The 13,897-nt window shown below is 61.6% G+C and overlaps 1 protein-coding gene across 3 annotated transcripts in view; it reads left to right on the top strand.

Moving 5' to 3' along the window:
* Positions 1-11,427, top strand: part of WNT7B (Wnt family member 7B) — a 55,888-nt gene extending 44,461 nt beyond the window's left edge. For all 3 annotated transcript variants that reach the window (XM_055106040.2, XM_034951722.3, XM_055106041.2), the window contains exons 3-4: positions 1,178-1,449; positions 8,529-11,427. In XM_055106040.2, coding sequence (XP_054962015.1) covers positions 1,178-1,449; positions 8,529-9,008 — 752 coding nt within the window. In that variant the 3' untranslated portion in view covers positions 9,009-11,427. The remainder of the gene's footprint in view (positions 1-1,177; positions 1,450-8,528) is intronic.
* The last annotated feature ends 2,470 nt before the right edge of the window (positions 11,428-13,897 follow it).

The following is a 13,897-nucleotide window of genomic DNA, read 5'->3' as shown; positions in this document are numbered from 1 at the left end:
AGCTGGGGGAAACAAAGAGGAAATGAGAGCTGAATCTGCCCATCTCGGGTCTTTGGACCCATATGGAAGTCCCCGCTGGTAAGGCTCACCAGGGAGAGGGTGTCCGGATCTGGGTCAAATCAGGAACTGAAGGGTCAGGTACCAAGTGCTCCCTTCTGGCGGGGGGGTCTGGGAAGGCTGCCTGGACAGGGAGTCCTCAGACCCGGGCTTTGGAAGGTCCTTGGGATTTGGGTATGAAGTGGGAGGGAATGCCACCAAAAAGACCACATAATCCCCAGGGGATGTGAGCAGCGCCTGGAAGGACTGAGTCACTGTTCTGGGCAGAGGATGGGGAGAGAGGGCTGAGGCAGCCAGTAGGCATTGACCTGGGACCCTCCCCTCCCAGCTCAGCCGTGGGCTTGGCTCTACCGGCAGAGGGGAGCAGTGAAGGTGCCAGCGAGGGACCTGGCCAGACTGCCCTTGGAGGGAACCAGCTGGTGGCTGGGGGGATGAAGCAGCAGGGAGGACTGCTGCCCAAGTCCAGGCAGTTCTGGGGCCCCTGGGTCAGGCAGGGGTATTAGGAGGAAGTGAGGAAAAGGGGCCGAGGATCTGGAGATGGACTGAAGGTGGGTGGACCGAGAGGGAGATGGCAACAAAGAGCTTCTGACCTGTGTGACTTCTGCCTGGGTTCCTGGCTGGGGGTGGGGACGAGGCCCCCCATGCTCCCCGTGGCCCCAGCTTCCATCAGCCATGCATGCCTGGTCCCCACGGGGGTCAGTGCAAATGCCTGTTCATGAGGAGGGGCTCCTGGGAGGCTGGCAGAGGGGAGGAGCAGAGGCATGGACACCCATCCCCCTCCATAGGTCCCCACCAGTCACTCTCAGGGCTGGAGAAACTGGGCCTCTACTGCCCAGTCTTGGGAACAGGGAGAGAAGCTGTCGGCAGCACTGCATGCTGGAGGGCAGTCGCAGGGTGCACTGGGGCCTGCTGTATACCAGGCGCTGCCCCCACCATAGCCCTGAGAGGTGGCTCCCATCAGCCCCGCTTTGGTGAGTCAGAGGCTCAGAGGGGGCAAGCGATGAGCCCAGGGTCACACAGCCAGCCAACAGCAGGTGGATCGAGGCCCGGCACCCTGTCCCCTGAGCCCACCTGGCCCAGGGCCTGGGGTCTCACCTTCTGCACCTGTCTGTCCCCGCAGGGAGCCGTGAGGCTGCCTTCACGTACGCCATCACCGCGGCTGGCGTAGCGCACGCCGTCACCGCTGCCTGCAGCCAAGGCAACCTGAGCAACTGCGGCTGCGACCGCGAGAAGCAGGGCTACTACAACCAAGCCGAGGGCTGGAAGTGGGGCGGCTGCTCTGCCGACGTGCGTTACGGCATCGACTTCTCCCGGCGCTTCGTGGACGCTCGGGAGATCAAGAAGAACGCGCGGCGCCTCATGAACCTGCATAACAATGAGGCCGGCAGGAAGGTAGGGTGTGGGTGCGGCTGGTGGGGGCCGTAGCTGGGACCGCTGTATCACCCGCTGACCTCTCGGAGCCTCAGGCTCCTCTTCTAGCAGAAGCAGTTGAGTCTCCTTAGGTGTGCAGGGGGTGGGGCCGTCTGGGTCCTCCAGGTGCATGGCTCTGAGCCTCCCAGCACCTGGAGGAGGCTGTCCCCAACCAGAGATGTGAGAGCCGAGGCTCTGAATGCCAACGCGATGCTCACAGCCCCCAGGGAAGATGGGGACTCCATTTCCATGCAGGGTGTGAGCTGGGCTTGGCTGGGGACCCGGTGGGGGAAGGTCCCAGGCCACAGCCCATGTCCCTGCCCTTGGCGTTCCTGGTCCCAGAGGTCACATCGGCACACCAGGAAAGACTTCCTGGCAGAGGCAGCCTTTTTGCTCAGCAAGGAAGGGATGCCCCCAGGAGGCAGGAGCAGCCTGAGGAAGGTGGAAGCTGTGAGCCGGGGGCTGCTGGGGAGCAGGCCGCTCCTGCATGGGGCGGGACGGAGTGTGGTGGGTGGCAATGGAGGAAATTCAGGCAGGGACACACTGGGGAAGAAGTCGGAGCAAGCCGGGCCCCGCCCACTGGAGATGAGGGCCCCAGATACTGGGCTGGGAGAAGCAGCCGCACGGCGGCAAGATGGCCTGAGATAGGGTGGCCAGCCAAGTGGAACGCCCAGCCGGCTCCGGCTCCGAGGCCTGGGGGCTGCACCCAGGGCAGCAGAGCCTAGGGGGCTCCTCAGGTGTGGGACAGACTTGCTATTCCAGGCAAAGAGGAGCTGAAGAATCCCTCGGGCCCAGGGACCATAGCTGAGGCCACTGGTCACTCACTGCCCTTTTCTGTGCCAGGTGCTAGGCTGGGCACGGGGCAGAGAGGAATCAGGGCCCTGGCTATGGGAACTGGGTCCACATGAGGGTTCAGGGGTCACACCCAGGACGGTGAGGGCCTGGGTGTGTAGGAGAGTGTCAGAGTGAAGCTTTGATGGCCACAGGGCTTGGGAAGCAAGTAGGGCCTGGCACAGAAGAGATCTTGAACCCCAGGCCAGGGGTTTGACTTTCTCTTGTAGATGTGGAGGTTATCATGCAGGTGGTTATTAAGTTATTGTTGGATGGATAGATGGATGGCTGGGTGGGTGGGTGGATGTATAAGTGGATGGAAGGATGGGCAGGTGGGTGGATGGATGAGTGGGTGGATGGAAGGACAGATGAGTAGATGGATGAATGGAAGGATGGGTGGGTGGATGGATGTATGGGTAGGTGGAGGGATGCATGAATGGATGGAGGGATGGATGGACGGAAGTATTGGTGGGTGGATGTATAGAAGAGTGGAAGGGAGGATAGATGGATGGGTAGATAGATGAGTGGGTAGATGGTTGAGTGGGTGGAAGGATAAGTAGACGGATGAATGAAAGGATGGATCAGTGGGTGGATGAATGAGTGGAAGGATGGGTAGGTGGATGGAAAGATGGATGGATGGATAATGGATTGGTAGGTGGATGGATGAATGGAAGGATGGGTGGGTGGGTGGATGGGTGAATAGATGGATGGATGAAGGAATGAGTGACACAGGCTTTGCATCCGAGGAACTCACAGACAGCATGTGAGCACTAGTCTCCAGGTACAGGCAGATCACAGTCCATGCCCTAATGGAGGCCTACGAACCTTGAGAGTCCAGAGGAAAGTGTGGTTCACCTACCTGGAGGCATCTGGGAGGACTCCCTGGAGGAGGAGAAGGCAAGGCTGAGCCCTCGTAGGAACCACCACCATCCTTGAGCCTCTGCAGCTGCTTAGGTTCTGAGCAGAGCCTTTCCCACACCCCCGGGGAAGAAACTCTCACTGTCCCCATTTTAAAGATAAGGAGAGTGAGGCTCAGAGTGAGCAGCAGACCTGGATGAGTGGCTCTGGAGGCTTAAGCTCGGGTCCCTGCTTGTGGGGAAGTGTACACAGCAGAGATGCAGGGAAGAGCACTCCAGGCAGAGGGAATAGCACTGGTAAAGGCATGGGGAACCAAGGTCATGGTATGTCGTGGTATGCAGTGTGGGGAAACCAGGGCCGGGATGGCCGGGTAGGGTGTTGTTGGGCTATAGGTGCCATTGCAGGGCCCTGGGGCAGTGACACTGACCAACTCAGGGACCAGGGTTGTGTCTGATTTAGCTCTAGGGTGCTGTGTGAACCCCAGGGCTGACTTAGTGTGGGACTTGGAGGTGTCTGGTGACTCACAAGTGATGGAAAGGCAGAAGGGAAATGGAGGCAGACAGGACTGGCCCCTGGGGAGACAGGAGGTGGGAAAACAAGAAGGCTGGTAATGGTCCCCACGGGTGGGCAGGGGACAGAGAGGACAGCCACAGGAAAGGGCTCTGATGATGCCGCCAGTGGCCAATTCTCCTCCCAGCCTTGTCTTGGATGGTCGGTGGGGCCCTGGCTGACCCACGCTTCTGCTGAGCCTTGGCCTCCTCATCTACATAGTGGGTGCAATGCACTTTGTCCCCCCCCAACTCCTCACTGCCCCGACCCTGTGCACCTGTGGGGCACAAGCATGGTCTGAGCCCTTGGAGAAGGCCGAGGGTGGTGGCATCACGGTGACCCTCAGGACAGGGTCCTTTCTAAAGAGCACGGTGCTCATCACAGCAGTGGGAGGTGGGTGTAGGGTGGGGCTTTGGAACTTTCCATAAGCACTGAATCCAGCCCTTCCTGGGTTGGTGCTGGGGCCCTAGCCCCATCACAGAGTACCAGGCCTGCCCCTGCCCTCCAGCTTCCTCAGGACCCCGCTGCACAGTGAGGTGGGTGGAAAGCAGCTGACTGCCGCCACAGACAAGTGCCGCAGGTGGGGCCTTAGAGCAAAGGACACCTGTTCTCTCTCAGCTCTGGGGCCCCAAGTCCAAAATCGAGGTGCTGGTTGGCAGGGCTGCACTCCCTCTAGGCACCAGGGGAGGAGACTTCCTGGCTCTCGCAGCATTCCTCAGCTCCCAGTGTTCCTCCGCTGTGGCCGCATCCCTCCAGCCCCTGCCTGTCTTCACCAGGTCTCCTCTGAGCCTGAGTCTTCTCTTCCATCTCTTTGTTTTGAGACGGAGTCTTGCTCTGTCGCCGAGGCTGGAGTGCAGTGGCCTGATCTCTGCTCACCACAACCTCTGCCTTCCGGGTTCAAGCAATTCTCCTGCCTCAGCCTCCCGAATAGCTGGGATTACAGGCGTGTGCTACTGTGCCCAGCTAATTTCTGTATTGAGATGGGGCTTCACCGTGTTGCCCAGTCTGGTCTTGAACTCCTAACCTCAGGTGATCTGCCCGCCTCGGCCTCCCAAAGTGCTTGGATTACAGGTGTGAGCCACTGCGCCTGGCCCTGTTCCGTCTCTTATATGGACACTCTCATTGGATTTAGGGCCCACTTGGACAACCCAGGGTGACCTCCTCTCCATTGTTTCCTTAACCACATCTGTAAAGGCCCTACTTCCAAACAAAGTCACTTGCCGAGGCTCTGAGCGGACATGAATTTGGGGGGTTGCTATGCCATTCCCCTAGCTGGCATGTGGCCCAGGCTGGTGTCCCTGGTGGGCAAGAGTGAGATGGGCAGAGTCTGGAGGCCCGCCCCTGCCCTGCCCCCACCTCTACCAGACCAAGGCCCTGGCTGCCCTTCCCCAAGCTCCCTGGGGGGGCGGGGGTGGCCTTTAATGGGCTGCTGCAGGGTGCCTGTGCAGAAAACTCTCAGAGCAGCCCCTGAGGTTTTGGAGACCTGAGTGCCCAGTGCCCGGCCCCAGCTCTGCCCCTGGCACATGGTCCCCACTGCTACATGGGGCAGGCAGTTCAGCAGGGCAGACAGAGGCCACGCCCCCAAGACCAACCCAGTGAAGGCAGGAGATTGTCCATCTGCAGAGGCCTGGGGGCTGTGGTCTGGACGGCTGAGGGCACCTTTCTTGGTGACATGGGGTTAGAAGCCATCGCTGTGGAGTTTCACCAGCTCCTGGAGCCAGGGGGTGGGAACCCCATTAGCTGGCCATGTCCCACGTCTTGGCACAGCCCTTCCCTGACTGAGGGTCCACAGCGTCCTGCTGGGTGGGCGCATTGTTCACACCGTCCTAATGGGAGCGCCGGATCCTGGGAGGGGCACACCCTCCACACACTCCTTCTCGGCCAGTGGCTCATGACGTAACTTCAGTTGAGGCCACATTCAGTCCACTCTGTGGGCTCGTGGTCAGAGGGTGAAGCAGACGTGGGCTGTGTCCCTGAGGGGCTCACAGGTCAGGGCCACACTTAGGGGCAGGGACCAGCCAGCATGGGAGGTGCTGTGGAAGAGGGTGTGAGGCACCTCATTCCACTGCCCCAGGCCGTGGCCAGGATCCAGGGTGAGGTGCCTTCTGCCGGCCCCAGCAGCTGGAATATCGGACGCTAGTTTCCTGGGCTGGTCAGTCTCACCCTGGAAGGACTTTAGTCCACCAACCCCATGACTCCCCTGCCTGGCTGTAACTGAGCACTGTTTCCAGAGCACAGGCTACACCCTTATTCTGGAAAGAACATTGAATTGGCCCTTTCCTGGAGCCCCCTCAGTCCACCACCCCCCTGCCCAACCAGGCCCCTAGCGTCGAGGAGGAACCAAGGCCTGGAGAAGCGGCCCCTGCGGCAGCCTGCAGCTCCCCTGAGCAAGATGAGCTCACTCTGCCCTGCCAGGTGGTCTCTTGGGGCAGGGGGCCGGTCTCAGTGCTGGCGCCACCATTGCTGTTGCTCGAATGCCCAGGGCACTGGAGAAGGAAACGGCACATTCTTGAACCCTGTGATCACTTCCTGGGAGAGGCTCTGACCCAAGGGATCCAGCCAAGCGAGGATGTGGCCCCTCGCTCTGCAAGCAGCGGCCCAATAGGCTTTATTTGCGGATGGTCATGGGCCTGGCCCTGCGGGAGCCGATTATCCCCAGGCGGGCAGTAGCATGCAGCTGGGTTCCCTGGCCTTGATGAAGACCGGGAGACAGGGACAGGGGAGGGGGGAGGGGGAGGGATACAGGGCACAGTACCAGGGGCAGCCATCCTGGGCCACAGCAGGAGCACTAGAGGGAGCTTGGGCCTAGACCACGTGGCCTGCACACCCTCTAGTCTGGACAGGCCTGCCAGGTCTCCGGCCATCCAGGCCCATCTGAGGAGAGTGAGCAGCCCGGGGTGGGGTGAACTTCTCCCGGCTGGGAGCTCCAAGAGGGGCCACCATCAGGGCAGCTCCTGGGGTGGCGCCTGGCCTGGGGAGCGTCCAAGCAGGCCGTGTGGCCAGGGCCAGGGACGCTTCCAGGCCTGAAGGGCAGGTTAGTGGAGGGAAGGGCTTTTCCAGGAGGGGACAGATCCCAGCACAGATGATCAGGGAGCTGGGGTGATGGACAGGATGGGAGAGGGACAGGAGGCAGGGAGGAGGTCCCAATGTACTCTCTGGGGGTCGCCCAGACACGCAGTCCAGGCTCTGGCCCATGACCTTGGCCCAGATGCCCCTCAGCCCAGCCTCCAAGCCCTGCAATTCCCCAAAGCTGCCCCACCCTCTGCCATCCTGGGAGGGACATCAGCCTCCCTCTCCCACCTCCCTCAAGTCTCTCCAGTCTCCCCAGTCTCTCCAGTCTTTGTCCAAGGGCATCACTGATGCAGAGCAGAGAACACCCCAGCTCCAGGCTGCCAGCCTAGGGCCCACGCGGCACCCACCTGATGAGCCTTTGGACCCACCCAGCACCCGCCTGATGAGACTTTGGGCCCGCCCGGCACCCACCTGCCAGCCTAGGGCCCGCCCAGCACCCACCTGCCAGCCTAGGGCCCAGCCTTTTCCTTCATGCTCAGTGGTCTCCAGACCTTCGCTCATGTTGAGCCCCTCCCGGAATGCTGTCCTCTTTGTCTAACGAGCTCCGACTCATCCATCAATACCCATACCTTCTCCAGGAAGCCCCTCCCTCAGGCACCCTCACTGCAGCAGGATTAGGCTCTCCTGGGTTCCTGCAGCACCTTCACTATGTCCCGTGCTGAACTGTGAGCTCCAGAGGACCTCAAGCAACCAGGCCGGGGAAGCTGCTTGGGGCAGTAGCCAGCTCTGTGGGGTTCTCTCCCTCTTTTTCTTGTACTCATTCATTCATTCATTTTCTGGGGGACTTCTCCACTAGGCTAGAGCTGGGGGCCAACAGCAGGTGCCCCATGGCTGTGAGTTCTGGCCCGAGGGACAGAGGGTGGCCAAGCCCCAGCAGGGCTGGGCTGCCGAGTGAGGCCAGCAGAGCTCTGACAGCTGACAAATGGCCCCTCTGCAGCCGTGGGGCGCCAGCTAATAATTCCCCATCTTCAATCAGGCCCGGCTGGCAGGGCCCTTTCGATCCGGGTAAATGAGTACCTGGGGTCAGGGCTGGCTCTGGGAATCAGCCTTCCGGGGCCATGGAGGGAGGCCCAAGGAAAACACTCGGCTGCACCCGTGGAGGGCCCTTGTGGAGCTGGGGAGAAAGAACAGCGGGCGGGCCGGGGCTGTCGGCTTCTCAGCACGCCCGGGCCTCGCTGATCCGTGTACTCGCCTCCCCTGCGCCCCTCGGCCTTGGGCAAACGTGCGCCGAGGGCCACCGGCACTCCAGGCTTCCATTAAACACCAACTGCATGCCAGACCCTACGCTAAGCTCGAGGGTGGGGAGCGGGAGAGATGGCAGGGTGGGGTAATGAGCATTTATTAAGCACCTACTGTTGCTGGGCCTACCCCACCTGCTGCCTGTGACCTGCAGCAGGTCCCACAGCCCCAAACCTCGGTTTCCTCACCAGTGCATGAGCAGGATATAGCATCTCCTTGAAGGGCTGTGAGAGTCTAACAAAGTACCTTCAATAAATGTACAGCAGGCTCTGCCAAGTCCTGAATATTCTCACTGTACCCTCACAACCTCCTATGCAGTGGAGACCTATTGTTAGCAGCCCCATGTAATAGGTGAGGAGGCTGAGGCTCAGAGAGGGAGAGACACTCACCTGTGGTCACACAGCCCAAGGGGAGGAGCAGGCTCCAGGGCTGGGCTAGAGGCAGGGGTAGGGGAACTTGGAGGGGCCCAGCTTGGGCCATGCCGTGCCGAGCAGCTTCCCTGTCACCCGCAGGTTCTAGAGGACCGGATGCAGCTGGAGTGCAAGTGCCACGGCGTGTCTGGCTCCTGCACCACCAAAACCTGCTGGACCACGCTGCCCAAGTTCCGAGAGGTGGGCCACCTGCTGAAGGAGAAGTACAACGCGGCCGTGCAGGTGGAGGTGGTGCGGGCCAGCCGTCTGCGGCAGCCCACCTTCCTGCGCATCAAACAGCTGCGCAGCTATCAGAAGCCCATGGAGACAGACCTGGTGTACATTGAGAAGTCGCCCAACTACTGCGAGGAGGACGCGGCCACGGGCAGCGTGGGCACGCAGGGCCGTCTCTGCAACCGCACGTCGCCCGGCGCGGACGGCTGTGACACCATGTGCTGCGGCCGAGGCTACAACACCCACCAGTACACCAAGGTGTGGCAGTGCAACTGCAAATTCCACTGGTGCTGCTTCGTCAAGTGCAACACCTGCAGCGAGCGCACCGAGGTCTTCACCTGCAAGTGAGGCCAGGCCCGGAGGCGGCCGCGGGCACCCTGGAACCCGGCGGCATTTTGCACATCCAATCCTCACCTTCCCTGCCTTGTTGCTGCCAGCAGCAGACATAGACGGGTGCAGAAGCGGGGAGCTCCAGGTGCAGGAGGGCACCGGCCGGGGCCCACGCCCTCTGCCCGCCTCCCTGGGGCTCCTTCCTGCCACCTCCTCCCATCACCTCCTGCGGCAGAACAGCGCCCGTGACCCACCCAGAGAGCAAGGCCAGGGGCCTTGGTGCTCCCCGATGGGGCCCGGCAAGTTCCCTTTCTTCTCTCTGGGAAAATGAACCTCCAGGACACACCTGTATCCCAGAGAGCAAAGTGATGAGGAGACTGAGCGTCCCCAGCCCCACCTGGCGGCATGGACATAGAAAAGCTACGCCGGCTGGCCTCTCCAGACCAGTTCCCAGGCTGGGTCTGCCGCCAGGCCCTGGGGCGGTGGGGACAGATGTTGACACAAATTATTTATGTTTTCTTAGTATCAGAAGAGGATTCTTGGCACTAACGCATAGCCAGTCCTAACTCCGTACTCTGTGTCAGCCCATCCCCTCGACACCCTCTGTTTCCTTTCCTGGCCCCACCTGGCCGGCCCTCTGCCCCTGCAGAGCCGAGGCAGCCTGGGGTTGATGGGGACCACGCGGTACCCGCAGGTCCTAGAAGTGAGCTGGGCAGGGGCTCTTCGGACCACACAGCCCTGACCGGGCCTTGGAGGAGAGCCATGGACAGGCTCCTCCATGCCATCTTTCCTTCTTTTGAAAATCCTATCAATGGCCGGGCGCGGTGGCTCATGCCTGTAATCCCAGCACTTTGGGAGACCGAGGCAGGTGGATCACCTGAGGTCAGGAGTTCGAGACCAGCCTGGCCAACGTGGTGAAACCCTGTCTCTACTAAAAATACAAAAATTAGCTGAGCGTAGTGGCGTGCACCTGTAATCCCAGCTACTCGGGAGACTGAGACAGGACACTTGCTTGAACCCGGGAGGTGGAGGTTGCAATGAGCCAAGATTGTGCCACTGTATTCCAGCCTGGGTGACAGAGCACGACTCTGTCTCAAAAAACAAAAAAAAAAGAAAAGAAAATAATATCAAGCAAATCAAAATATCACCCACGTCAGGTTCCAGGAGTCCTTCGTTCCCTCCCTCATCCTGTCACCTCCAGTTTACAGAGACCCCCTTCCCCCTGGAGCCAGCCTGACCCCTGGGACAGTGCTGCCGTGGGGGTCAGGCAGGTGGTGAGTGGTCAGGGATGTTTGTCCCATTTGACAGATGGGGACTCTGAGGCCCAGAGTGGCACAAGGACCTACCAGAGACCCTGCAGCTGTGAGTGGAGGCTTCCACCTTTCTCCTGCCCAGCCTGGGGCTCTGGACCTGGGAGAACACATCAGGATGCCCAGGGTGGCAGGAGGTAGCTCCCATGCCTTGAGGCACTCGGCTGCTCCCTCCACCCCCTGACAGCCTCACTGGGGCCTGCACTCCCCTCGGTGCCTTTGAGGCTTCGCCTAGCCCTGTCCTGGTCCTTTTACCCTGACCCCAATGCTGAGAAAATCTGGATCCAGAGCTGGACATGTCCTTTCTGGATGCTCCCACCCCTGTCTCTGAGGAGCATGAGTGACAGAGGGAGGAACTTGTCCGAGGCCAGAGAGGATGGTCTGCAGCTGGCTCCTGGTGCACCCCCACTGCCCACGGCCTGGCCCCCATTTAGGGTGTGTTCTCTTGGAAGCCCATAGGAATGTGTTCTTGAGCAGCCGACAAGCCAAGGGCCTGGGCTCAGCCTGGGGCAAGTGGGTCCCTCCTGGGCTCTGGCCCTGTGGTCCAGCCCATGTGCCCCTAACCATGCCTGGACGCTCTGAGTCTCCGGGCCACCGTGAATGCCCCACCCTCAGCCTGGCCCCATCCCCTTACCTTCCCCAAGTCCCAGAACACACCTGAGTCCACAGGCCCGGCAGCCTCTGCAAGGAACCTGGTTAACTTATGTTGTTATATAGCGTCGAAATGTCTATAGTGTCTTTAAATTATTGTGACCTACACTGGGTACCGGAGAGGGGGATGGCTGCGGCCCCCATCCCTCATCCCCCATCCCATCCCTCATCCCTATTCCCCATACCCACCCCCCATCCCATCCCCCATCTCCCGAACCAGGCTTCTCCTGCTTGAACAGACCCTTGGGGCCCCTGATGCCACCGAGACACTCGCACTGTCCCTTGGCTGCCGGGCACCCCACTGAGCCCCTGCCCACCCCAAAGTCTGCCAGCAACAGGCCCTTTGCCTGGGTGAGACGGGGGTCAGGGTGGCCCAGATGGGGGTGATGGCGACCAAGGTGCTGCGTCCCCACCCTTCTGACGGCAGCGTCCCCTGGAGGGGAGTGCTCGGCCCAATAAAAGCTGGAATCGGAAAAGTGAGTGTGTGTGGAATCCCCATGCGATGTACCTGCAGCTGCGGCCCCACCGGTGGGGACACATGCTCTGCCCACCCAGGACGAGCCCCCGAGGCCTTCATGTGCCCCCAGCTGTCTGGCTTCCTCCTGCCCCTCTGTGGGCCGTCCCTCCCATCCTCACACCAGACACCCTTGCCCAGAGCCCACCCTTGAGATCCAGTCATGCCTACCTGCCTCCAGGCACCTTTGGGCTGTCCCCACCCAGCCAGGGGAGCTGGGGCACTGGACACAGACCCTGAGGCCTTGCTGGACAGCACCAGGCTCAGGCTGCGGGGACAGGAGGGCCATGGGCCTGGCACCTGGTTACTGGGGGCTGGGCCGGAGCTGCTGTAAGAAGAAGGGACAGCAGGCCCCACTGGCCCCTGTGCCTCTGCTTCCCTCTGACCAGGGTGGGGTCTGGCTTTCAGGGTCCCTGTAGGTCCATCCAGCTGGGTCTGGTGGATTTTGGCTCCACAGCCCTGGGGCCTGCCTTGCTCTCACCAGGCCTGGGAAGGTAGCATGAGGCCCCCAGAAGCTCAACAGCCTGCGGCTGGCCACAGGCTCCGCTGCTCCTCCCCAGAGCCTGGCCATGGCAGGGCCTCCCAGCCTGCAGCCTGCGAGAGCCGTGCACATGGCGATGCACAGCGCTTCCCCGAGGGCCAGAGGCATGTGGCAGGGCCGGTTTGGCCACTGCCCGCTGTCCCAGCAGCCTGGCATCGGGTGGAACTGCTGATCAAACAGACCCCATCCTTGCTGTGCCCAGCCCGGGCACCCACGGAACTGGCCCCAGACCCAGATCCCAGTGGAGGGGCTTCTCAAGTGGAATGGACCCCTCCAGGGTGTGGAGAGGGGGTGACAGCCAGAAAAGAGTGTTGGACTCACAGTCCCAGCCCTGTTCCTTCCTGATGCATGGGCAGCCTCTGGGGCGACCCTCCTGGATGTACAGCCTCAGTCTCCCCATCTAAGAGCAGAGGGTGGCCCGGGGCCAGGACTTGGTGGTCGGTGGGGCTCATGGGGCTGGCGTGCATGGGGCCTGGGCTGGGCAGTTTGGCAGGAGGCCCTGGTTCCCTGTGAGACAGTAAGTGAATCAGCGGCGGCGGCAGCAGCGGCACGCCGGGGTCCGGCTACTCCCACAGGGCCAGGAATGAGGAAGCCTCTGAGATGCCCGGCCCTGGTGCCCAGACTGTACTGATTTCTTGGCTCTGGTTCAACCCCCGCCCAGTCCCCTCGGGCTGCCCTGCACATCCTCCCAGGGGGCCTGCTGGAGGCCTCGCCCTTGCTGCTGGCCTGGCCCGGGGGCCCACCTGACCCCAGCCCCAGGCTCCACCCCTAAGGCTCACATTTTGGGAGCATTTCCCCCTGGCCAGCCCCTCGCACCCCCACTCAGTGGCTCACTGCTGCATGGGGTGGTGCCCCCACGTGCTTAGCTCTGGCCAGCCCTGCCCTGCAGGTGTTGCCCACACCAGGGGCTTTCCTGCCCTCTGATTGGCCCCAGCGGTTCCCGCACCAGGCGTGCCACCTGGCTGCTCCCAGACATAGGCCATTCCTGTGGGCTTTGCTGGGTAAGGTGTAGGGACCGATGGCTGGAAGGGCCGGAGTTCTGGGAACCCATCTCTACGCAGGCTCGCTGGCTAGTTCCTTTGCAACTTCAGTTCTGCACTGGGCTGGCCCTGACTTCCGACCCCACTTCCCCTGCGGTGCCTGTGCCCACAGCTGCCGGTGGTGAAGCTGGTGGCCCATCTGGGGGGATGCAACAGCTGACGACCCAGGCAGCCTGGGAGCGAGGAAAGGGTTTTTTCTGCACTCACTCCTCCAGGCCTCTGAGCCTGGGCTTCCCGCTCTGTATAATGGACGTAAGGGAACAGAGCCTCTGCCCTGCTGCCACCGGGTCCCCTCCTCCTCTCTTGGGGGATCCACGTCCTTCCCTGACTCACAGCTGAGCTGCAGCCCTGGCTCCCACCCTGCCCTGTCCCACAGGGCTGCCTGCGCCATTCACTTGGCACTCTCTGGTGGCCAGATCACACAGGGGCCCTGTGGCCCTGGAGGGCAGAGGATGTCTCATTGGTGTACCCTTAGAGTCCTTTCTGACCCACTGAGGTGCCCACAGCCCACCCCCTCCCCACCCCCCTGCAGAGTGAGCCCCAGCCCTGCCTTTGCTCCCGTTGGCTCTTCCCAGGATGCACCCCACACTCTTCCTTCCCTGACTCCGGCTTGCAACAAGCTGGCTGTAGAATCTTGCTCTCTCCTCCTCCCCTGCCTCAGCTCCCACCCTTAGGGGCAGCGGTCCTGTTTCTGTGACGGCCCCTGTCTCCCAAGCTGGCTGAGCTCCAGCACACCCCCGTGCTAGGCCTTGGGCCTGTTCCACACGTGTCCACGACCTTCACAACACCCCTTCCCCAAATAGGTCAGTGCTAGTTCCATTTTACAGACGGCAAAACTGAGGCACAGAGAG

This window comes from Pan paniscus, chromosome 23 (genome assembly GCF_029289425.2).
Source record: "Pan paniscus chromosome 23, NHGRI_mPanPan1-v2.0_pri, whole genome shotgun sequence".
Classification (NCBI taxonomy): Eukaryota; Metazoa; Chordata; class Mammalia; order Primates; family Hominidae; genus Pan; species Pan paniscus.
This window is presented reverse-complemented; position numbering and strand designations above follow the sequence as displayed.